We start from the raw sequence: 25,613 nt of genomic DNA, 5'->3' as shown, positions 1-25,613 counted from the left end.
TATAGTTCATGGTTTCACTCACACAGTATTTATTTTTCCTTATTGTCAGGAAGTGACGACTGAGGTCTAACCTAGGTAGGTATGTGGGAACTGTTCACCACTTTCCCTTTATGCATTTTTCAGTAGACACGGAATTCCTCAGGTCCTCTGTGCCTGGGCACCAGGCCATGTAGCTGTCATGGAGGGGCGCCATGCTCTATCATCTGGGGGGATGGCTCCGGTGGTAGAGAGGGTTCAAGGGAGATTGTCATACCCAAACTCCCGGTGTCCATATCAATGGACAGGATGCAGAGAGAGAGAGCTTGGCCCTTGGCCCTCGACTGACAGTGGAGCTCAAACAAGCTGATCCTCATGGAGCAAGAGCTTATTTATTGTTATAAGAACTCCCAGTGAGCATGAGGGCATATCATAGCAGGCAGCTCAGGCCCATGGTGCTGCCTCCCCTAGTCCACCTGGTCAGTGCTTCAGCTTCTAGCCAGGACACTTTTCTCTCACTCCCTGCTCTTCCTTCTCCAGGAACCATCTCGGTAGATCTATTCTCTCCCTAAGGCAGAGCTCTGAGTGTCATTTTTGGAGCTCAGAAGATACTTCAGACCTTTGAGTAAGATGATAGAGGGTTCTACCTTGTCTGAGGGTATCGGGGAGGCAGAAAAGGTCAAGCACATCAGAGGAGGACAGCATATTTGTCTTACACTGAAGATGTGGACAGCTGGATTCGATTATTTGTAAGGATTCCTATTGAGCTAGGGATTTTAAAAATATGTATTTGTGTCTACTACTTTGGGGGCTCAGTTGTTCCATAGAAAGCCTTTTGGAATGGTATCATTGCTGGACTAAAATATATTTGAAAGTGAGAACGTTGGAGGAGGAGTGGGGGAACCAGAAGCCCACTAGTGCAAATATAGGCATGTAAATGACTTGTTTCCTTCTTCATAAAAATGATGATGATGCCAAGTCGATTTTCTGGCAGGTTAGCTAATGAGTGGGTGGTGTGTTAATTAATGTCATAAAGAATTGTGAAAGCATAAAAACTTTAGAAAGTGCCCTGGTATCGTATTATTCTTGATGCATAAGCCAGCTTGTATATGCCAGTATTTAAAAGAGCAAGGGAATTAGAGAAAGCTGGTAGAAGATGACAGAATACAGTAGCTACTGAGCAAGACCAGTTGAACATTGAGTGAAGGAATCTGAAGTAAAGTGCCGACTACATAAAGGTAGTAAAGATTTCATTTTTACCAGATGAAATGGGAATGTAATATTTAGGATGCTTTGGGTTACAAGTAATCAAGCCTCATACTAACAGAGGCTTAACAATAAGGGCACAAGTAGCCTGAAGATACTATGTCCAGTAGTTCAGCAGTGTCCTCAAAGACCCAGGATCTCACCAGAGTTAGCCTCCATCATCCTCAAGATGTTAGATTTCTTTTTTCATGAGCAGAAGAGGGCTGCACTTCTCCAGCCATCACATCATCACCCAACTATGATCAAAGACAGGCATAAAAAAAAGGAGCTTGGAAGAGAGTACATGTTTGTCTTTGATTGAGGAAGGAGATCTAATCATTATTCCATGCATCGTGGTCATCCATAGCTCAACAGAGGCAAGGATGTGAGAACCTGCCATTTTTAGCCTCTATCATGAGAGGCAGACTCTAATAGAAGGAAAGAAGGAAGGGGAGAAAAAATGTATTTATGTAGATGCCAACACCTAGCACTTTGTAAATAATGTGCTTATGGAGAAATATAAGTGATTTGTTGGGAAATTTTCACTCTATGAGTCCCGGGAGCGATAGTGCAGCTCTTCTCTAACTGCCAACAATTTGCTTAACTAATTATTACCTGTTCTCTGCAGTCCCCAACTCTGTGTTTTCAGGCCAGTCTATAAAACTCCAGTTTTGCTATGCTTTTTCTCATCCATGAATCATGTCCTAAAACAGACTCTGGATATGCACATGTGCCTGCCTTGAAGATTAGAGTTCCATTCTAGACTTGTCACACAGCATGTTGTATGACAATGAGAATTCAGGGATCCTCAGAAGGTTTAAATTCCCATGAACTTCACCAGTTGTGCAAAACTAGACAAGCTAAATTTACGTATGTGGCAGCTCTGGAAATGAACACTGATCCCATACTTGGGGCCTGAAAGAAATGGAGGTGGTTCTATTGTAAAACCTGGAGAAGCCCTGGTGAGAAATTAGTTTGATGTTCAAAGGCAGTGCATACCTCACAGGGTTTCATCTGTGTGTCCGAGAACCAACTGGCCATCTGCCCCTGCTCTCCTCAAATTGCAAACCAACTGCAGCAGAGTTTTCCTCCCCATCAGGCCAGAGCTGCACGTGGAAGTTGCTCTTCTCCTCCCTCTTTCCTAATGCATTTTTCATCATTAAAGGGAAAATGTCATTTTGGTGACAGATATTAGTATGATTGGTGTCAGGAATGAATCTTCCTTTCTCTGTCAGCCTTGCCTCACACAATCCTAAGACAATGTTCTGTTAAAAGGCCACTTCCATTTCCAACTCAATCGGCGTGCGAGAAGGGCAGGCTTCAGCGGTGATGGATGGTTCAGTTGAGTTGGACCTGTGCCAGGGAGCGCAGCTGTAGCCTGACCCTTCCACCACCAGGCAAGCCAGAGGAAGCTTCTGGGAAAAGCATGGCACATTTCAGGTTGATTTCCTGTTGGAAACATAGTCTTAAAAGGAGACATGCTTCTCTGTTTGTTGCATTTTAAGAGGTATAAGACTTGCCACCATTAGTATAGAGAGAGTTATATAAATCCATAACCTTATATTTGAAAGCTGATCCCGAGATGAAGATTTTTATTTTCTGTCAGCAGAAATGCAGGTCAACCTCTCTATATCTCTTCTGGCTACAGAAATGGACCTTGCATGAGCTGGAGACAATAACATCTTATGTTCTACTCCTACTGTGTGCCACATCTGATGCTATAAATAAGGTAACTTTTCAGTGATCACTTAGTGCTCAGTGCCCTCATATATTAAATAATGATAATAGTGCATAGCCTATTTCTATCAATCACTGAGTGGCCAGTTTGATTCAATGGCTATTTATTGAACCCACACTTTGGGTCACAGTCTTGCTTAGCCTTATGAAGGTACAAAAATGAACATGAAAGGTTTCCTGTCTTCAGAGTGCTTATAGCCTAGTAGCTGAGATCATACAAATATATAGTTAAGTATAATATAAATCAAAGTATAATGAGTTAAATATAAAACTCTCTCTCTCACACACACACACACTCATGCTGAAAATGGATGGATTTTAACCAGTTGGGAGGCCATGGGTCTAAATGGGTTAATGTAATGTTTTATAGAGGAGATGGAATTTGAATCGGCCCTTGGGGTCTGAACTGGATTTGGAAAGTTGTGGATGGAGGGGACGTGCATTCCTGACAAAGCACAAATGCAAGCAGATGCACTGATTTTGTGTTGTCAGTGTAACTTTCCAGGAAGAAAGACTAGTCTAGGGTGACAGGGATGTAGGATGTTGATTAGGGTACAAGTGCTCCCACAACAGGGAGTAAGGCTAAGGCTACAAATTAGCTTGGTATTTGTCAAAGGGCCTTGACTCCAGACTTGGGAGTCTGCACTTTATGTAGGGAACCGCTGAAGCTTCCTGAGCAGGTACATGGCATTATTAGACCTGTGCTTTAGAAAGATAAAGCTTTCTAAATTCCACACACATGGCTGCTGCATGTGGAATTGTTTATATCAGGAATTCTATACTTTTTCTGATGTGAATCTAATTTTAAAACTATTTTGTATTACCTGAGTTACTGTACAAAAAATGAAGTTCATAGATAAAATAAGCTACCTCTACAATAAAGAATGATATGTATAATGTACTAGCTGGACTCTAAAGGTGAAATAGATAGAAAATGATTAATACTATGGTAAGTGTAACATGCTTTTTTGAGCACAGCTTCATCATAGCACACAATGAAGTACAGACACTTGCATCTATACAGAGTCACCATGAATGTGATGGCTGTAGGACAGCCTGATAAAGCAATGCACAATTGATGAGAAACATTAGCACTGGGCATGTGATTTTCCAAAATAGTGAACAATGCTTGGTGAAGATCTCAACAAATCAAAGCACAACATTCCATTGTTTTACAAGGCACTTGCATTCCTGGGTACTTAGAGAATATAAAACCTTGCAAAGCATATTTGCATGTATGTCTAAAATGGAGTATATTTTAGGCTTAGATTTTAAAAAAATGGGTTTCACTCACCTAAATGACTGGCAGGTGTGTGGCATCTGTGAGTGAATGTCCCATGCATTACAGAGCATTTAGCCTCCTTGGCCTTACCACCAAATTACAGAGGTACTTCCCCAGTCTTGGTGAAATCCAGTCTTCTCTGACGTTCAACTCCATCGCCGCAGGATTCTCCCTGTCCTTGTGGAGAAGCAATGGCCTAGGGAGAGGTAGGTTTGGAAGCAAAGAGCTGGGTTAATATTTACTTGAAATAGTACAGCAAAAGAAACAAGGAAAGTGTTGGTGGTGGCAGTGGAATCCGGAAAGGAGGGGAAATTCAAGAGACATCCCTGCACAAGTGAGTTAATGGATGTAAATGTGCTCGGTAAAGTTTAAAGCACTATTCAAATATTGTTGCAGTTAGAGTTAAATGTCATCATACTCATTTTACAGAGAAGAATTTGAAGCACTGGAAAGGTGTGGTGACTTTTCCAAAGACATAGGACAGGTCAGGAATTGCACTAGACACCGGATGCTTTAAATCTGCATTTTCACCACAATCACGTATTGGGCAGATCTTCCTCTCATATGAGGAATTACAAGCTGAAACCTGAGTGAAGCAAATGCAAAGATGGAAAAAATTTCTGGAATCTACTCAAATTTCAGGCATTCTAGTATCCTATTAATTTATGGAATGTCTGGAAAACTCTAGCATTCCGAACAGAGACCAAGATTCTGCAATCCATACCCTTTCATGTTTGCTTAACCCTCTAAATATTCATCAGTAACATTTAAGACAAAGGGAAGAGATAATTACAAGGAGAGAGTTTTTTCAAGGTAGTAAAGGTTAACAGAATTCTTGGCATTTGTGTCATGTCAATTTCCATGTAATTATGCTCAATTCCCAGAATTCAGAGTCAGTAGTGCCTATTAATGCTTAAAGATGATATCCTGGGAAAATAATTTATAAGACCATTTCTCAAAATGTTCAGATTCAAACCAAGTACTCTGGTTAACAGTCTGATTGTGATTAATGTTATTCTAAGATGGAAAGTGCTAGGAGGTCATAAGCTGGATGTTGGGATTAAAGTAGATTTGCTATGAGAGCACGGTTAGCTATCTTTCCCAAGAACAAAACTAGTGTACCGGAAATACGTATGTAATCTGATTTATAAACCACTCTTATTTTCCTTTGATAAATAACAAAGGCATGGAAAGAAGACACCAGTTACTTAGAAATCCACTGCTTATTGGGAAAAAGAAAGTTCCAGTGTAAATGTCTGTGTGGGAGAGGTACAACCGACTGGTCTCATGGGAAAAGATCAAAATGCTAGGTTCAGAGGTTGTCTTGTGTTAATTTGTTCATTTATGTATTTATTCATTCACTCATCCTTCTTACATTTAGTGCGTATATTTTACCTTGCTCTGTGCTGAGGTTTAGTGATGATGAATAGGATGCAGTCCCAGTTCTTGTAGGATGCTTTTATAATCCTGAACTTTCTCTTTGCAATACTTATTCCATTTGTAATGAGCTGATTCTTTTTTTTCTTTTTTTTAAACATAGCAACATACAAACATGAACATTCTTACCATATGATCATTCCATTCTTGCTACATAAACAATAACTCACAATAGCATCACATAGTTGTATATTCATCACCATGATCACCTCTCAGAACATTTGCACCAATCTAGAAAAAGAAATGAAAAGAAAACAGAAAAATATTCATACATACCATCCTCTTCCCTCTCCCCGTCATTGATCACCAGCATTTCAAGCTACTAAATTTATTTTGACAAATTTTCCCCCTATTATTTATTTCTTTTTAATCCATATGTTTTACTCATCTGTCCATACTGCAGATAAAAGGAGCATCAGACAAGGTTTTCACAATCACACAGTCACATTGCGAAAGCGGTATCATTACACAATCATTTTCAAGAAACATGGCTACTGGAACACAGTTCTACATTTTCAGGCAGTTCTCTCCAGCTTCTCCGTTGCACCATAACTAAAAAGGTGATATCTATATAACGTGCAAGAATAACCTCCAGGATAACATCTTGACTCTGTTTGGAATCTCTCAGTCATTGACACTTTATTTTGTCTCATTTGCTCTACCCCCTTTCAGTAGAGAAGGTTTTCTCAGTTCCCTATTACTGAGTCCCAGCTCATTTTAGGATTTCTGTCCCATATTGCCAAGAAAGTTCATACCCCTGGGAGTCATGTCCCACATAGAGACGGGGAGGGCTGTGAATTCACTTGTCATGTTGGCTGAGAGAGAGGCCACATCTGAGCAACAAAAGAGTTTCTCTGGAGGTGAGTCTTGGGGCTAATTTTAAGTTGGCTTAGACTATCCTTTGCAGGGATGAGTTTCATATGAACAAACATTTGAAAATGTTTCAAAAAACAAGATTGAGGGCTCGGCCTATTGCTTTGGTTGTCCCCACTGCCTGTGAGAATATCAGGAATTCTCCGCATGGGGAAGTTGAATTTTCCCTCTTTCTGAGCTGATTATTTATGTAATTATTTTTAATGTTGTTCTGTCCCAGCAGATGTAGCCATGGGGCCGGACCAGGGCTATCATAGCCCCTGCTGTATCTCATTGCCTACCCTAATACATACGTGTTTAATAAATGTGGGAAGGATATTCTCATCCAGCTTGGCTATCAGGCCAATCTTTCCAAGTAACTTACTTCAACCTTGAGTTTTGGTAAAATTTTCAAAAGCCATTCTGTTCTTGGGCTTGACATTTCTTTGAGTCTCTGGGGCCCAGGGCATGTTACTCAGCTTCTCAAAAGAAATTGTGGTTAGACCGATTCTAGAGAAGCAACTCTTATGGCGCATAAAGCCAAGTACACAAGGCCTATGTATCAGCTATTGTTTTAGGGAATTGTCCCATTTTTCTTCCACAGGAGTAAAAACAGTAAAGTATAAATGTAAAAACAATTGCTTCCCATGATGCTTATAGGATGACACAGAGAAGCGATGAGGAGGAGAAGAAAAAGCATGACCAAGAGTTTAAAGATATAATGTTGTAGTCCAGCTTTTCTAGTTATTAAAAATAGTGTTTAGAAGGAAAGCACCAAGGGAAGTGGGAGAAGTGACTGAGGTATATCAGGAGGAAATATCCAAGGAAGGAGTGAGCATTAAGAATGGAAGCTAGGACCAGACATGCAGAAAATAGCCAAAGGAGTGGAGGATAAGAATCCAGAGTCTATCTAACTTTGTATCAAGGTGTTTTTTTCTCTTCCAGGGTCAGTTTTCACACAAATCAGACATGCAATGTTTTTTTTTTAATTAAAAAAAATGCCCTTACTAGGTGTTAGAACCTATTCTATAATGGGTTGTGAGGGGAGAAAGATAAGCATAATTCCATTATCTCTAGCAACAGGGACAATGGAATTGCTGGGTAGATGGGAGCATGACATTAGAAAGGTCCCACTGGTCCCATAAATTCAGATGTCCTAATTGCCTGTTTGGGACAGAGGTAATTTTGCATGGGAAAGGTTAGAGATATACATCAGACACTCATAACTTAATAAGCCAGTGTGGTTCTGTCACTCATTAATTTATCCAAATCTTCTTTTATCCTATTTGGATATTATTTTTGCTTGTGTAACCTTTTGAACAGACATGCTTGCTTTTATCTTTAAGCTCTATTTTTTTGATTTCGTAGGGTTCTTTGTCATCTTCAGCAAGAGTTTGGCCATTAAGTGTGTGTGTGTTCACCATATCCCTGTACTTCGTGAATAACAAATGTCTTCATCTGCTTAAGTTTCCATCATTTGAAAGTTCTATCAGCAAATCATTTTAATTTTCAAATACTTCCCAACTGTACTATTCACTTAAATTAAAAAATATGTATTTATTGAAAACCTATTAGATGTCAAGCATTGTGTTGGGATTCTAGAATAGAGCAGAAGAAGGGGAAATTAAACTAATATTATCATAAATATTGTGAATATTATGAGAAGTCTTGATGCTAAGCCTAGTGAAATGTTAAATTAAGGCCTTCACAAGGAACTCAGAAGCTAAAACGGTGAATAGAACTTAGCCAGAAAAAGTGGCAGCAGTAGCCTAAGCAGGGAAGCATCATTTGCCAGGGTCCTGGGTTGAGAAAGGCAGAACCTTCGAGCAGTTAGAATAATAATAAAATAAAACCTGACATGTCTAGATAAAGGAAGAAGTGACCACAGGTAAAGATAGAAACACAAAGGTCATGTAAACCATATAAAAGATTTGGAGGTTTTATTCAAATGGCAGTAGGAAGCCATATAGAATTAATCAAGAGAGCAACATGGTTAGAGTTTCAGGGATAACTTTGTTTCTGTGTGGAGACTGAAGTATAGTCTGGTAAGGATAGAAGGAGGAAATCCAGATAAGAGAGAATTTCAGAAATTCAGGTAAGAACATGCTAAAATGGTGACTTAGACAAGGTAGGGTATTTGAGCTAAGAAGGGTGGAGGGACTGGAAAGACGCATCTGAACTTGAACCTACAAGAAAGAGTTATTGAATGGATTGTGTGGGGCAGTGGTGAGGGAGGAGAGTGTAAGAGTCACTACTGATTTCTGACTTCAGCTCCTAATTGGATAATATTGCTGTATCATTTGTGAGCTACAAGTATAACTAGTATAAGAATATTTGAAGGATTTATGCACAACAATTTTGAATAAAGGAACGGTTTCTCCAATACCTTTCTAATTCTTTCATGATATGTTTGACCCAATGCTTTCATGTTTGGGCAAAAAAATCTTGATATAGCAGAAAATAATCTATGGTGCCCTACAACTAAACATGTTTTAAGGATCAAAGCTTAGAATCCACTGGCCATAACTGGTTCCATGGTGTTTTCCTGGCTTATAAAGGAATAATCATGCACTATTATTTGTTGATTTTGGACTACCTGCCAGGCATTTTGCTGAATGCTATTTGTTCCACACGTATTATCTCATTTAATCCTCATGACAAATATATGAGATAAGGTTATTCTTGTTTTACAGAAGAGAACATTGAGTCTCTAAGGTTTACATCAATTACCTAAGGTCACAAGTCTGGTCATTTGTGGAGCTTGGACTTAACTCAAAGCCATTAACCCCAAAGTCCATGCTTGACCCCTTCCATGCCAGCATCTCTTATTCTACTACCCAGAGTTCAGAATTTTATAAACACATTAGATCATTTTTCCTAAAATAGGTTACATTGTCTTTGCTGATTTTTTGCATACCCACCTAACTTGTGGATTTTTTTCCTGCAGCTCATCTCTGTCAGCTGAAGATTTAATTACTTAAGGGAATTACTTAGTGCCTTTTGCAGACTTAGGAGAGTTCTCTATGAATTTCCTTTGATGGATCATTGATAAAAATATCAAATTTGATTTGTCCTAGCAACTATCCCTTGGGGAAATCTAGTATTAATATTTCCCCATATAGAAGCATGTCAGTCTATCCATGATTTATGTTTTTCTTTAAACCAATTGTCTACTTTTGGATAAAACCAATCTTCTCTTTACCTCACTTTTTAAGAAATCTTTGATTCTGACACATTGTTGAAACTTTTGTGGAAGCCTGGGGACATTATTCCCACGTCTTGTTGCTCATCCATATACACATTTGTGACATTTCCCCCATTATCTGTCCTTTGAGTTCAATGCTACTGGAGTACCACTTTAAGTCCATGTTCCCAAGCTACTCACAATTAGCTCTGAGTTCTCTCCAGTACCATCTGTAGCTTTTGGTAAGCTAGATGCAGAAAGCATACAAAAAATTTCCACTATCTATTACTTTCTAGGTTAGGAGAGAACCACAAGGCCGTAATGTTCTAACCCATAACCTTCCCTGCTTCCTTGTGAAATGCCCTGAATTCTAATGGCTGTGCATAAAGATGGGCAATAAGTTAAGCAGTCAGAATGATGCATAAACATACAAAAACTTGCTTAATTGTATCTTGATTTTCTAAGAGTCAATAAAATAAAGAATAATGGTGCTTTGAATTCAGGTGTTTTTTTTTTTGTATGCTGTATGACGGAGTTACATTTCTTTTTTTTTCCATGTGCATATCCTGTTATTGCAGCACCATTTGTTGAATTTTGATTTGTTTGTTTTACTTGGTTGTTTTTTGGAAAGTGCATGGATTGGGAATTGAACCTGGGCCTCCCGCACGGCAGGCTAGAATTCTACCAAGGTAACACCATTGCTCCTGCCAGGGACTTCCTTTTAACTAAGGGCACCGTGAAGATTGTGTTCTGTCTTTAGCCTAACTTTGCAGTGATTAAAATAAAGGAGAAAAAAAGAAGTGGTTTGTGTATTAGCTCATTTAGAAATATAAAAAAGCTGCCTTCAATAGCCCCACGAACTCAAGCCTTTGACAAGAAAATGATTGAGAATATGTTTAGTTTTCTTTAAAATCTGTGGGATGCGCTCCTATGTCCCATGCCCTCCTAATCTACACTCCTATCTGCTCCCAAGCCCATTTCCACCTCCGATTCCAGCCCCTTACCAGGCCTTGCAGAGCAAATAGTGTATATTTCCAAATCTAACTCGGTGACATAAACCTTTAGAAACCTTAGGGCGAATTGTGTTTTTTCTTTAATCTCACCCAGTTCCCATTGATTTAAGGAAAGTTCAGATTCCCTTCAGTCTTGATGTAATGGTTTAAAATTAATTCCGTTTGACCACTAACCTGGTTGATTAGGTGTTAATCTGTAATCCAATTTCAGTAGAAAACTCATCTAATGAGAGCAGTGAGTGGGTGAGTCAGTGCCAGTGGTGTGTGTGTGTGCATGTAGTATAGATGGTGCAAATGTGTTATAATCATACCAAAATAGCATCACAGAAGTTCAGCTGGGACCACATTTATAATAAAGAATATTGATTGATTTCAGGCATAGCAAAGATCAGTTCTACCCAATTACACTCTGGCTGCCCCTTCCGAAGCAGCGTGGCTCAAGGGTTATTTCACAGCTCTTGGTCCCTATATACAATTGCTGTTATAAAATGTTCTTTGTGACACATAAAATTATGTGTGTGTGTGTGAGTGTGTGTGCAGAAAATTCACCAGATATCCCAAATAGTTTATCCTAAGAAACAGAAGCATAGGAGAGACCGGAACAAAACACAGAGTACAGATCCTAAAACCTGAAACCCAAAATAAAAAAAAAATCCTTAACAGGAAATGACAGAAAGAGAAACTCAAAATAAAAAGGAAAGAAGAGAGGGAAGGCAGAATAATACCTTACTAAAGAGATGGAAAAAATAGGCCCCCCCAAAAATCAAATAACACAGGGATTGAAATCTACCAGACCCATTGACATTCAAGGCCCTTCCAACCATAATATTCTAATAGTCTCATCTTAAAAGGATGGTTTAAATATTCTCTTTATGGCTGGATGCCTAGCATAAACTATGATGTAGACAGCCATGTCCCAGCTAGGCTTTAGGGGAAGATTCCCAAATGTGCAATTAATTTAGATTTAATAGGACAGTTACTGTAAGTTTAAATAAATGCCAGTTAAATATTAACAGTGTATTTATTGAAGATTAACATCGCTGGTTGTATTGTGGGATATTCTTTTTCTTAAAGAAACCCTTTATTGGAAGACTTTTAATCATCTTGGCTCTCCCATTGACTTACCTCAGATCAGATACAAGCTCATGAATTGCCTTGTACAACAGTTTTTCTGAATTCTGAAATGGGTACCTCAGTGAATGAGAAGAGCAGAGAGAAGTTATGAAGACAGCTATTTTTGTATAAAAGGAATTGACAAGTGAATCTGAAGGTCAAAATGCTTTTGAGAGGAGTATTGAGAAGCATTATATGCACAGACTACTGGAGTTGCAAGGATCCTTGGAAGTAATTTAATAGACACTCTGCATTTAGAAAGGGGAAGAGACCTAACCAACTGCACGCAGGCAGTAATGGTAGACTTCACCTTGAACTCAAGATTCTTGACATTGACCCCTCTGCCAACCTGTCATTTTATTCTTGAGTAGTTATTTTAACTCTTCAAAAGTGCATTACCAACCCAGCTGTCATGAGGAATATGTTGGTTTTCTTGACAAATAAAGAAATGGAACCCTAAAAAGAGCAAGAGACTTAAAAATGGGCTGAGCTGAAACCAGGTCTCAACCAGTTTATAGGTCTTCTGCTTTATATCATGATATTTACACAAATGTCATCTTCAGTAAATGTATAATTACACTCAAATGCTATTGAGCAAACCCTTGCGTCATTAAAATTTACCACTTTTGATTCTGCCTTTAGCTGGAGAACAAAGAGTAAGCCCTCTGAAGACAGTGGGGAAAGAAAGGTTTAAAGAGTAACAGCTAATTGTTTAGGATGAAATGGGGTGCAGGGGCAAAGGCAAGACAAGCTCCAGCTACTAACAGTAACTTTTGGATTTTAGGTTCCAAATTTGGGGTTGCTAAGATTGCCATTCAGGAGAACGCTGCTTCCTGGCACTGGTCAGGCTGTACCTTGAACACATTAGAATTGGTGTCTGCCTATGCATGCTGACAGATGTCTGTCTGTAATTGCTGATCCCCTCCACAGAGATTATGAGACTAATCCCGAAGCCCGGCGGTTCATGTGCAGTGGTAGGATTTAAGGATCATAGTGATGGCTTTCAGATGAAGCAGGCATGGGATACTATTAGCAGGTGGCTCACGTCACATCAGGACCTGGACATTCAGGGTTGCATCCTGGAGGAAGGCTTGGATCCAACCATTGACATTTCACAGGAGCAAAAAAGGGCTTAAAACTTCATGGAAGGGGGTCATAGGGAGTTCCTTGTCTATGATAGCATGCATGTGTTTTGTCTTGTTTTCATGTCATTTCACTACCATTTAGGGTTCACAGCAATGTGACAAATTAGAGTTCCCAGGCTGCCATGGAAAAACAAAGCCATTCCCTCTTCACACGTGGGCTATGTTCCCACAAGCCTATTTTCTGTGTGCCTCTGCGTTGGAGAACACAGAGGCTGTGACATCATGTAGCAGTTGGGATGGGAACTGGAGAGTCACTGTGCTTCCAGCTGGGATTTAAGGGAAAAGCTACTTCCTCTTCTGACCACATCTCAGCATGAAGTCTCTCTCTTGTGTCTGGAATTAACACGTCATGGCGTGTACTCAGACGGCACTCACAGCTCACATGACCTGTGCTCAGCAGGCTGCTCCTGGGTTCTCTGAGTGCACACACTTGCATATGCCTCCTCTGAATCATTCTTTGGAAACTTCTTGCAGCCCTGCTGCCAATAGCTCAAGACCTAGAACTCAGTAGCGCACATTTAGTTGGCCCTGGCTATGTAATAAACCTGATACCTAACACTTTCCATCCATTATCTCATTTAATCCTCATAACAGCCTTTATGGTAGACAGTAATGGGGTCACAATTTTATCAACACATTTAAATTATCCCATTCCCTCAAAGTCGTATGACTAGAGAGGGGGGATATTTGACTTTTGGTACTTCTTAATCAAGCTTTTGATGCTTTCATAATCAAGCATCATGTATGAAATGGACCAATGACTGCATGGACACAGAATGTTGACTGTGTTTTGGGTTTTCAATCAGACATAGAGCATTTCCGAAGATGTATCCACCCTCAGTTTAAATGTGCACAATCTGAGAATATAAAAGGCGGCCCCAGCTCCTTCCTACATTGAGCTGAGTAGGTTCCATTCTCCATTTGGTCTGTCGTCCTATAGCTGGATTCCTGCAGATGCCATGCCCCCTGCCCCTTCATCTCCTCACCATTGAGTCTCAATTTAAAGGTAATCCCTTAGGGCCATTGTTCCGGATCTTCATATTTGACTAGAAATTTCTGCCTGATGTTTTCTTTGATTTGTTCTTTACTGTGCTTGGCACAATTGTATCTCATGGTTTGTAAAATGTGTTCCTTAGTATCTGTCTACCCTGCTAGGCAGTGTGCTTTATGAGGGTAAAACCCGTGCCTGTTTTGTTTTTGTCTCACTCATTCACTGTTTGAAATTCACCCCCTGGCATAATAGTAGGCACTGAGTATGCACTAAATCCATGTCGTTGAGTAAATGATTATTTCTTCCCCACATCTATAAACACTTGGCTGTCTTCCCTCCCTTTTTAATGCCACTTTAAATGAAGCTAGAAAACCCAGGTTAGTGCCTGGAATCTGGACAAGCATATTGGGACATCTAACCAAAGGGTAGACAGACTCCTATTTACGTTTTTTTCTGTTTTTTTTTTTGTTGTTGTTGTTTGCTTGTTTGTTTGTTTTGGTGCATGGTCCAGGAATCGAACCCAGGTCTCCTGCATGGAAGGCAAGCATTTTACCTCTGAACCACCCATGCACCCTTATTTACTTTTCTTAACAATGAAAACTTCCTTAAGACTTCGCAGGGTCACAGGACGGAATTCACTGTCCCTTCAAACTTCCTGAATGTAAACGTAAGTTCACCACTAACAAGACTGATGATACCAGAAATGCACAGCTCAAGAGCAAGTCCATGTCTTCCATTTTTGAGTCTCTAGTTCTTGACATAGTTTTTGATGTACAGGAAGGGCTCAGTATTTCCTTGTCAATGTTTGTTGAGTAAGTCCAATAGAAGAGGTACTCCGGGAAACATGAAATAGCCTCACATCCTCTGTAGTTCTTTCTTGACCTCAGATGTAGCAACCAAATGTGATAGTTTAAAATTTAGCAGCATCTTTATTGGGCAAACTTAGTGGAAAGTGATTCACGTGGGGACACAGAGTCCTGAGTTCTAGTCCTGATTCTACTAGTTAATAGCTTTATGGCCTTATAATAATTACTGTTCCTTTCTGGGACTCAATCCCCCCTGCCATTTATGAAATGAGTGGGTTATAAAAGATATATTCCTAAGTCCCTTCTGAATCCATAACTCTGTGAGTCTATGAGTCCAGGATTTTTTTTTTAATAATTAATTTAATTTTTGCTTTGACAGGCAGCAGGAATTGAACCCGGGTCTCCAGCATGGCAGGCAGAAATTCTGCCACTGAGCCACTATTGCATCACCCTTTGTCTGTGATTTTATTATGATACAACACCTAGATTAGGAAAGATTCTGTCCCTGGAGTCTTGGGATTGGCCCCCTATATGAATTGGTCCCCTATATGGGCCTGCCTTTTGCCCCATTGGCCTGTTGATTTTGACACATTTGCCCTACTCTTACCTAGTTTTCTACCCAAGATTTTATCTAAATCTCCCCTGCTTTATGCATTCCTTATAAAATTTGAAGGATTTCACAGTTCATAGATGCCCTGATCTTTGCCATTTCTTCATCTCTTAGTCTTCAATTCTCTCTATTCGTGACCTCTTTTCTCCCCCTGGCTTGCCCTTCCTCCTTCAAGTTCTTTTGCTCTCCTTCTGAAATTCTAGCATGCTCACCTGTAGCCCAGATGAACAGTGATTTTTTTGTGTGTGATCCTAAATTTATATATGAATAAAAATGTAGAGAGCATGCATTTTTCCAGAGCCTAACCTTGCTCTCCTCTCTTAGAGGCATCGCTTTATCCAGTCCTACTTTTCTGCCTAAGTCTTCCAATGTGTGTTTGGTGTTACACACTCTCTAACCGCCCTGTATTTCTGATCTTCTTGCCTGCGCTCGTATGTGAAATCTCCACCAGGAGAGGGGGCTTTTCGCCTTTTTAGAAAAGGAGAAGCAGCTCCGGCTTTTCCTAAGCCAGTGCTTTTCTTTCCATTCCTTACATGTGCAGAATGTTCCCTGCTCTTTAGCTAACCCTGGCTGCCGTAGGTAACATAGAATACAATGAAACAACAGTGGATGTCCCTTTCACTGGGAATTCTTCCCTGCTCAAGTCTTGCTTCTGTGTGTAGATGCTATGGCTGCCAAAAACCTCATTCCACTCCCGTGTCCTCACCTGCCTGCCAGCTTGCCAGTGTCTTTGTGGCATGCTCTCACACCCAGCTTCGCTGCTGTCATAGGATTATTGAAGGGGATATGTTAGTTTTCTTTTGCTCAGGGAGTGTGTATATGTGCCGTGTATGTATGTGTGGGCTTGAAAGGCATTGTCCTATGGATAGTTTTATAACCTAAAGCAATTACAGCTGTCAGCCCAGAGAACAGCTGTGACAGGTTGATTTATGTGTACAGTATATATGTATGCAAGAGAGAAGGAAGGAAGGAGAAGGAGATGGAGGAAAGAACATGGAGGTGGGCACTCATTAGAAATTCGCTTTCCAAGATGCAGAAAGGAAGTTGTTCTATAAAGTGCACAAACAATGAAATTGCTCTGCTGTCATCTCTTTTTCATTAACTTGGGTATACCCGGAAAAAAATAAACCCAGCACATTTTATGAAGAAGGAGACAGGATATAAAATACGCTACTAAGTGTTGGTTTTGTTTAGGGATTAGGGGATGGGGAGGGAGCTGACATTCGATTTTGATCTTCATCTCTCCTACCACTTCAATAGCACGTTTGAATGAAGTGGATTCTGTCTTGTTAAATGAGTAGGCATCTTGGACCTTGCCTGCTTTCTAAACTTTCATTTTGGATTCCTGAGCCCACAAAGCAAGCATGAGATTGTGCGTGGCTTTTCATTTCCCACCCTCAGAGCTACCTGTGTTCGGTTGAATTTTCTGCTGGTAACTGCTGGGCAGCTGAAGTTCAATTTTGTCCCTTTGTGGCCAGAGACAAAGATGGTTTGACTGGCTTAGATCAACTGTGTGTAATCTGGTATAGATAGAACATCTTAAAGAGCCTGTATGAAGGGATGATTTCTCTGCCCAGGCACAGTAATGAAGCAGCGGCAGGCAAAACGTATTAATAAAGCATCTTCTACCTTAAATGGATTTCTAAGTATTTTGCTACCGAGTTAATCATGTATGTGGGTCCCTCGGGAAGGTCTGCTTCATCATTATCCACATTCCTAGATGCAAAAAAACTAATGCTCATTTGTCCCTACCTAGGAATTAAATTCAAGAGCCGGGATTAGAAGTGATCATGGAAGGCATCATCCCTGCCTTTCTAAGGACTGTAGGGATATGCTTCCAAAACCCAGAGGAGGTTCTCTCCCTTTCCTTATGACCAGCATTTGTTTGTACCTACAGTTGACGAATGAATTTTTTGGTGTTATATATCAAATGATCCCCCGTGACCAAAGTGCCAGATGGGTTTCCTAAGGAATTTAATATCAGGAAAAGTCATCAGAGAAGATGAGGAGGGAACATGGACACGTAATGAATTAACACAAAGTATTTTAAGATCTTCAGTGTAGAGTTGCTCAGAGTTTTGTTGACCACTTTGTGGTCAATTTCAAAAATGGAAAGGTGGGCCTGTGCAGTCTTTCAGTGTTATACTAACGTTCTGCCTGCTCCCCCACCCCCACCCCAAATAGTTTGTATTGAGGGAAAAGCTCTGTTTCATCTTTGGTGTGTTATTTACTTTTATAGCACCAGGGTGTTATAAATTGATCCAGACTCTTTGGTATTCCATGACTTTGGGGAAGAATATTTTTCAATAGAAGTTAAACAAACAAACAAACAAACAAACAAACAAACAAACCAAAGCTCTCCTCAGATGAATTCATTAGCAAGTATAAGAGGAAAAGCTAAGTTACTGTGCCTCCTTTCTAGCCTCCAAAGAAAAATTGGGTCAGTGCTGGGTGCCCCTGAAAAAAGAACAGTTTTTGAGTGTTAGCACCACTGTCTGGCTGCTCTATGCTCTCTTGTGCCCAGGTCCACAAAAGGAAATGTGCTACATTTAGGGAAAAATTATAATACTGGTACAGAGACAACAACAGCATACAGAGAGGGGAAATGACAGGAATTGAGGTAAATCCCATGTTCCCCCTGCTCTTGGATTTCAAGAATTTGAAAAACACACTGCTGAAAGAGGAAACCAATTGTGCAAGACCATGATGCCCAGGAAACTTGGGAGTATGCTTTATAAATAGCCCAGGTGGCTCACACCCAGCCATGTGAGTGGGTGCTTTTTCAGGGCTAGCATCATTTAACGTTGACAAAATCAAGAATAGAGAATGAATGTCAGTCTCTGAACTTGACCAAAATTTTGATGCAACGTTGCCAGTTTCACACCCCGAGATGCTCTGTGCTCTCACATTTGTTTTATATGTGGAATATCTATTTAGCAGGGTGTCCTTGTGTCTCTGGTGATTTAAGTAGCATTAGTGGGAGATTGGTGGAGTAGATGCTGCATTATTTAACAAAAATGAGATTATCTTAAAACACCTTTCCAACACTCTAAATTGAGTCTAAATGCTAATGGAATTTATCTGATCATTTTAAAGGTGCATGGATGGGTGCATGCTGCAGGATTTTCCTTTCCTAGCTAATTAGTTTGTGACCCTTATTAAGATGTCTTGGGTTTACTAAGAACGTGCGGCAACTTCTTCTTTCTTTTTAATTGGAAAGTGACAGCTCTTCAAGGGGACTGAGTGAAGGGGATGGGGGGTGGTTAAATTCAACCCTTGCCTTGGCTGCAGGAGGCAGCGGCCTGGCGCGCGGAGGGTTAAAGTGGGCGCCCAGCCCTGTTCGTCGCCTGCCCGTGGTTCCTGGGAGAAGTCTGCGCGGGCTCGCTCGCTCCGGGCGTCCGAGCTGGAGAAAGTGGTGGTCAGGGATGGAGTGGCTGCCATGACAACCCTGGAAGTCCGGGCCGGCGCGAGGCGGGGATGCTCCTGGGAGGAGGGCGGCGCTGACACGCGGGGCAGCCGCTGAGCTCTCGGTCCCGGCGCGGCGCTCGGTGCCGGTGCGTCCTCCTCCCGAGCCGCCGAGGAGAAGTAGCCGCCACTCAGCGCAGCGCCGGCCTTCTGAGCCGCTCCCCGCGGAGGTCTGCCCGGCCCGGGCGGCTCCGCTGAACATCTGGCCTCGGGCAGCGGACCGGAGGAGACGCTGCCGCAGCATTCCCAGGTCCGGCTCGTCTGCAGCGGTGCACGGGGCGCGCTGCTCCTCAAACCTCCACGGCCGCCTTCCCTGGGCACTTGCCACCTCGGCTATTGTCCGCGGGTTATTTTGTTTTGTTTTGCTTTGCTTTTTGGTGGCGAACCTTTGTCCGAAACTTACAAAGAAAGTGTGGATTACCCCCCCGCCCCCCCATTCTGACTGAAGAATTGCAGACCACCTCTGGGTAGCTGAATCGGTCTTGTCCCTCGTTTGGTACCAAAGTGCTTACTCTCCAAAGTGCCATGTTTGAACTCTAAATGGGAAGAACCGGCTCGTGAAACGTGCCCGCACCTTTGCGTCTGCCTTCTGCTTCCCCTCCGTCGGCCACTTTCGCCCGAGGAAGCCACTTCGGATGTCCTCCGCGGAAACTGGGTCTCCGCTGCTGGCAAGCTGAGGCTGGATTTGAGGGAGAGAGATTCGACTTGAAGGGGAGTCTAGGAGCTTTTCTCCACCTGCTCAGTCCCTGTCCCCGCCTTCCCCTTCCTGTTCCCGCCAGGGGGGCGTGTGCCTGCTGCCGCCGGAGTTGTGGGAAGTTGTGTCTGCCGAGGATGGGGGTCTGTGGGTACCTGCTCCTGCCCTGGAAGTGCCTCGTGGTCGTGTCTCTCAGGCTGCTGTTCCTTGTACCCACAGGAGTGCCCGTCCGCAGCGGAGATGCCACCTTCCCCAAAGCTATGGACAACGTGACGGTCCGGCAAGGGGAGAGCGCCACCCTCAGGTAGGGAGCTGCCCGTCTACGAATTGCGGATGTTAATTTGGGGAAGTGGGAGCATGGGCGAGGGTGTGAACTGGAGCTTGCTGGGGCTGGCAGCTGGGTGCTAAGCCACTGGGATGTGGCCGTCAGAGGGAAATACTGAGAGGTTCCAGAATTGAACCTTTTCCCCCCAAACTGGTCTCATCAGCTCAAAGCATTTGGTAAGGGTAAGGGGTGGCTAGGTCAGGAAGTGGACTCGGGAGTGAAGGAAGTAGCCTGGCACTGTGTGTGACAGCGAGCCCAGAGGCAGTGCTAACTGGGTGCCTGGCTGGGCTCAGAATGAAAAGTCTGCTCTGAAGTTAACGAGCCCCCAGTGACAGGTCTGGCTTGGTCTGAATGCCCTGGCTCTGCCCAGGCCATGAAAGGTTGCCAGCTCATCTTCTGGAATGCTGGCAAGACCATTGTTTCGTTCTGGGCCTGACTGGACCTGGGTTCTCTTGGACTGTCTCATTGTGGGCAGAGTGCTGCAAAGTGGTTTTCTGATACCAAAAGCATGAAGAGAGTCTGCTTTGTCCACGGAAAATATAATTTATTCTGGGTAACTGTGCTCTCTTATTGCTCTCCATCACTGCAGCATGTGCAAAACTCGTCTGCTGACCAGAGACTAGATTTCTTTGTTGTGTTAAGTCCTGATTGGCTTCTGGGGTTAAGATGCCTAAGAATTGGGGAAGACAGGAACAAGATTCTTGACTATGTTGTGTGTGAGGTAGAATGATTGTGTCTCTGTGATAATCCTGCTTACAGAAATGCTCACTCAATTTTCTAGTGTCTGCAAACTGTATCACTCACACAGTGCAACATAAAATTGATTGTGATGGAGGAACTTTACTTTCTGGAATTTGATAAGAAAGTAAGCAAGCATAAGATAACAGTTAAGTCCAAACAGGTTCATAGGAAGAACTGGTACCCTGTCTCTCTTTGATTCAATATGCTTTATTAAATAAAGTTTTCCAAACTGGGCTATTGAGCTAACCAGCAGGCAGCATTCCCACCATTTTCCCAGGAAGACTCCTGGAAATATAACCTTGTTGCTGTTTTGCCCCAGTGGCTATTCTTCTAAGATCAGGTTGGTTTGGATGGTGCACTTAAGGCAATAGCCACAGGATAGAAAATGTTGAGGAAGGGTCCCTGGCACTACAGAGTTGAACTGTCAGGAAATTTACTAAAGGCAATGGATACTTTAAAGGAGTCCTGCAAGGTGTTTAAGCATTCCGCCTTGCTTTGTCTTTGGAAAGTTAACCCTTGTGACTTCAATGATCTCCTAGTGACCCACTGATTAATGAATAAAGCCATTTAGGGATTATTTTGAACAGAGGTTAAAAATCCAGCTTCCCCTGCCCCTACTACCAAAATGACTCTTGACTGTATCCGATTTATAAAAGGATTTCATGGGTGTTTCATATATGCAGTTATTTCAGATTACTTCAATAGAAAAACAAAAATGAACTTCGGAAGCCATGTAATCAATGAATATTGGTGGATAGTTACACTCAGAATGTACCTTTGTCCCTATCCCTTAGTTGCAAGGAGAAACCTCCTATGGACAAACTAGAGATAGTTTCACATGGTGAACGTTTTAGAAACAAATGGGATTATTTTTCAAGGAGAAGGTGGAAGATAATCAGTTCTGTGTAGATTTGGGGAACACGAGATAACAAAGGGACCCTGATCAACAGGGGCATCTACATTATAGGACAACTGAGGTGAGGGTAGGATTGGAGGGGGCAGGATGTGTCCAGAAGGCAGCTAGCGAACCTCATGACGATCAGGACTCTCTGGAGAGGACATGAATTTAGCAAATACTGGGCCAGGGGAGGGGCCTGGATTAGGAGTAGCTTCTCTTTAAAATTATGTATCAAGTACTAGCTGGCTTCTCCTTTCTTTGTCTTTCCTTCCACAGCTTTTCATTTCTCACTCTATGGTTCCCTCCCTCCACCTCTTTCAGGCTTAATGTCAGCAGTTTCATGTATGTGTCAGCCACAGTGATTTTATTGGGGAGTAGATAAAGGAAGTGGGTGAGAGGAGAGCTTCCTCTGTAAACCCTTGAATTGGCCCCCACCTGGTCATTGCATAGAAAAGCTCACTTGATATCTCCTTGCCCCTTTGTGCCAGTCCCTGGGGCTGAATCTCTTTCTGACACACAGAGTGGTAGCAGTGGATGGAACTCGACAGAGGCAGCACTACGGGGGCTAGCATCTGACTGACACCAATAAGCTGACCAAGGGCCTGACTTAGGTTGGGAATTGGGCACCAGGCATTTACAGCCCCCCCCCCCCCAAGCAAAGGGTACTCTAGATGTTAATGGGTTGACACTCATTCTCACCAAACATGCTTGCACTGGGACAAGGAAATGCTCCCCTGTTGGGTCTACTTCTGTGAGCAGAAGCCCTTAAATTCTCAAACATGGACTCTGTGTTTTGTAATCCAGTATGCACGTAAGCCATTAGAAATTTTATAATGCTTCTGCTTCTATGAAATTAGTCACTCTACTCTTAACCCTGTTCTAGGAAGAAATGCAATCTTGTGCATGCTTGGTGTCCAGGATCTGGGTTGTATTATTTTTGCTTGTAATTGTTGGGGGGAGGGGGCATCTATTCTCTCTTTCTATTTTTTTTGGCTCTGTTTGCAAAGCGTCTGACCACACTACACATAAGCACACCTGCAGTCATCCCTGAACACCTGTTCTGTTCTGACCCTGGAAACCATCCATCCACATCACTGTGGTTGATGATGACAGTGATGCTTGTAGTTTTCTTCATAACCAGCAGAGGACTTTTTGCTCTAATTTTCATCTTTTTCTGCTTTGTCCTCACCAGTTACATTTTCTTGAGAATTTTGAGCAGTCTCCACAGGACAAATGCTTCAACAGCAGATCGTAATATGAGGAAACTCTTTTGAATAGTTTAATTTCATCAAACTAATTCTAATGACCCTTTTGGTGGTATCAGGAAACCTTTCACCTAACATGTTATCAACAGCTAGAAGAGAATTGTAAACAATTTCCCATTCCTTCTGCCCTCTTTGATATAAGAATCTTTTTTAAAATGAGAAGGCAACAAAAAATAGAATGTGCAGTAATAATACTACCTGAGGTTCATTGAGGGCTCATTGTGTATTAGGGAACATCCTAAGTGTTTTACGCATATCCACCCATCATTCAACTATCATAACACTAACAGTTAACCATAATAATAACCCTAAGATGTAGGTGCTATTATTAATCCCATTTCATAGATAAAGAAACTGAGACATGGGAAGCTTATGTAGCTAGGATGTTTTGAAACTGGATTGCCAGGCACTAGTACTAGTATTATTAATAAAATGAATAGTGCTATCAATTATTGGTCAGTCACTTTGTTGAATATTTTATCTATATCCTCACAACAACTGTCTACAATAAACTTAATTATCCTGATTTTATAAATGAAGAAACTTAGGCACAGAGAGGGAACTTACTCCAAATCCTAGAGCTAGCACCCTGACTCAGGGCTTCACATTTCAACTTAGGTTACTAAGCTTTCCTCTGAGTACTCAGGACTCATTGGATTCTGTGACCTCCCCATTCCCCCATGATGCTTAATGTCTCCCCCACTCATTTTGGCCTAGGCCTTTTTTGCAGTATTTGGTGCTTTATCTTCTTTCCCTACGTGGACTGGAGAGCCACTCTCAGAAGGCTAAAAGTGTGTTTTACAATGCCACAAGCACTGTGTGCTCACAAATATTAACTGAACAAAAGAAATGAATGAAAACAAAACAGAATATTCCCTAGCCTGCACTCAATTTATCTCCTTACCACATTTCTGTCTCATCTTATGTTAAAATAGAGCTGTGGTCAGCAAACAAAGAGTTACAGGGTAGTCCTCGTATGAAAGGTACTGGGCAGGCTGTTGGGTGTGGAAAGGCTTGGGATGTAGACGCTGCTCTCTCAAGGCACTTGGACCCAACTCAAAGATGGGGCTCATGGGTAGAGAAGTAACTAACAGCACAAGGCAGCAGGTGCCCATCAACCAATGGGGGGTGTGTCTATGTATATCAACTAAGACTGCTGTGCCTCAGAGCAGAGGCTGTATGCAGGTGGGACTGAACTCCTTGGAGAGAAATGCTGAGGAAGCAGTGAGGAGCGGGAAGTGGCTGATGTGCCCGTGTGTGGGCGTCGTTCACTCAGAACCATTCACTCAGCGTCAAGCGTCGCTTGGCATTTTGATGAATGTATTTCATGTGTTCATAGCTCTTGCAAATAAGGCAGCCACTAGTAAAGTGAATCATTTCCTAGGGACCATCTCAGGTGAGTATCAGCATCTGAACTATACCTCCTGTCAGGTGTCTAGATGGTAGACTTGGCGACTGAGAGATATTTGTTTTTTTGTGATGAGTTAAAAATAAAAGGTTTGAGAAGGGCTGAAGATTAAGTTGTGTTTTGATATGAAAATCCCATGGAATAGCCCAGAACAATGTGGTTTTGATATTTGAGAGGACCCAGAGAGTCACCCTTCCAGATTTAGGATCCTGCGGCACATTGTTCATATCACATAAAGCATTTAGCATTTCACTTTTCAGGCAGATAGATTCTCTTTCGGTCCCTCCAGCTACTTCCTGGGCTTTTGAGGGAAAGAGCTAGGCCTTGTTCAGTTTTGCATCCCAATGCCTAGCATGTACCTTGGGACATGGCATTCACTAACAATCTTGAGTGACTATACACCAACTCATCCCTTCACTCACAGTACTTAGCACACCTTCACTTATTTTCTATTTTGTGAACACAGAAAACTCACTCTTGTGGCAGGACTTGGCTCTCATGGTTTCTTCTGTTGGGAATATCCCTATCTCAGGTCTTCCCATGAATAGGTGCTTCTTATCATTTTAGCTTGGGCTCAGACAAAACCCCCTCAAGACATTTCCTAGAACCCAAATCAAAATATTCCCTTATCCCTTGCCACTGGTTTTATGCTGGCATGTGGTACTGGATTTTTCATTTAGAGAAATGATCTCTAAATAAATTTATCCCATTCACTTATCTGTTGCTGTGATCATGATGGTCTTCCTCAAGTAGACTGACTATAAAAGCCTTAAGAATAGATGCCTTTTCTCTCTTCTTCAGCAGAATGCCTCTAGTGACTGACATATAGTAGTTGCTTAAATAAATATTTGTTGGATAAATGAATGAAGTAATGTTTGAGAACACACTCTTCTCCTCTTCCATCCTTTTTCCTGGGTTGTCTGATGATGCTTTTGTTCTGCTCGTGGTCACTTCTGTCCAGGCCATGCAGCTGTGTGAGGTTGTTCTTATGGAGGTGCTGGTAGGGAGGTTAAAAATACACACAAGCCACGGAGCTGGTGTCTCCAGCCAGGATATAGATGGGCTATGTTGATTGACCATTACTTTATAGATGTACCCAAGACCCTTGTTTTCTTTCTCCAAGAATATTTCCCCTTTGTTCTAGTTTGTTAGCTGCTGGAATGCAATATACCAGAAACAGAATGGCTTTTAAAAGGGGGAATTTATTAAGTTGCAAGTTTAGAGTTCTAAGGCCATGAAAATGTCCCAATTAAAGCAAGTCTATAAAAATGCCCAAATTAAGGCAGCAGCAAGAGGTTAACTTCACTCAAGAAGGTCAATGAAGTTCAAGATTTCTCCCAACTGGGAGGGCACATGGTGAGCATGGCGATGTCTGCTAGCTTTCTCTCTAGGCTTCTTGTTTCATGAAGATCCCCCAGGGCTGTTT

At 41.9% G+C, this 25,613-nt stretch overlaps 1 protein-coding gene across 3 annotated transcripts in view; it reads left to right on the top strand.

Moving 5' to 3' along the window:
* The window catches only part of NTM (neurotrimin), a 1,015,613-nt gene that overhangs the window by 529,559 nt on the left and 460,441 nt on the right, over nt 1–25,613 (top strand). For 2 of the 3 annotated variants that reach the window (XM_077112409.1, XM_077112408.1), the window contains exon 1: nt 19,345–19,854. In XM_077112409.1, the coding sequence (XP_076968524.1) occupies nt 19,688–19,854 (167 nt within the window). In that variant the 5' untranslated portion in view covers nt 19,345–19,687. Of the gene's footprint in view, nt 1–19,344; nt 19,855–25,613 lie in introns of those variants that run through there. The other variant, XM_077112407.1, reaches the window with a different exon arrangement.

Source organism: Tamandua tetradactyla, chromosome 8 (genome assembly GCF_023851605.1).
Source record: "Tamandua tetradactyla isolate mTamTet1 chromosome 8, mTamTet1.pri, whole genome shotgun sequence".
Classification (NCBI taxonomy): domain Eukaryota; kingdom Metazoa; phylum Chordata; class Mammalia; order Pilosa; family Myrmecophagidae; genus Tamandua; species Tamandua tetradactyla.
This window is presented reverse-complemented; position numbering and strand designations above follow the sequence as displayed.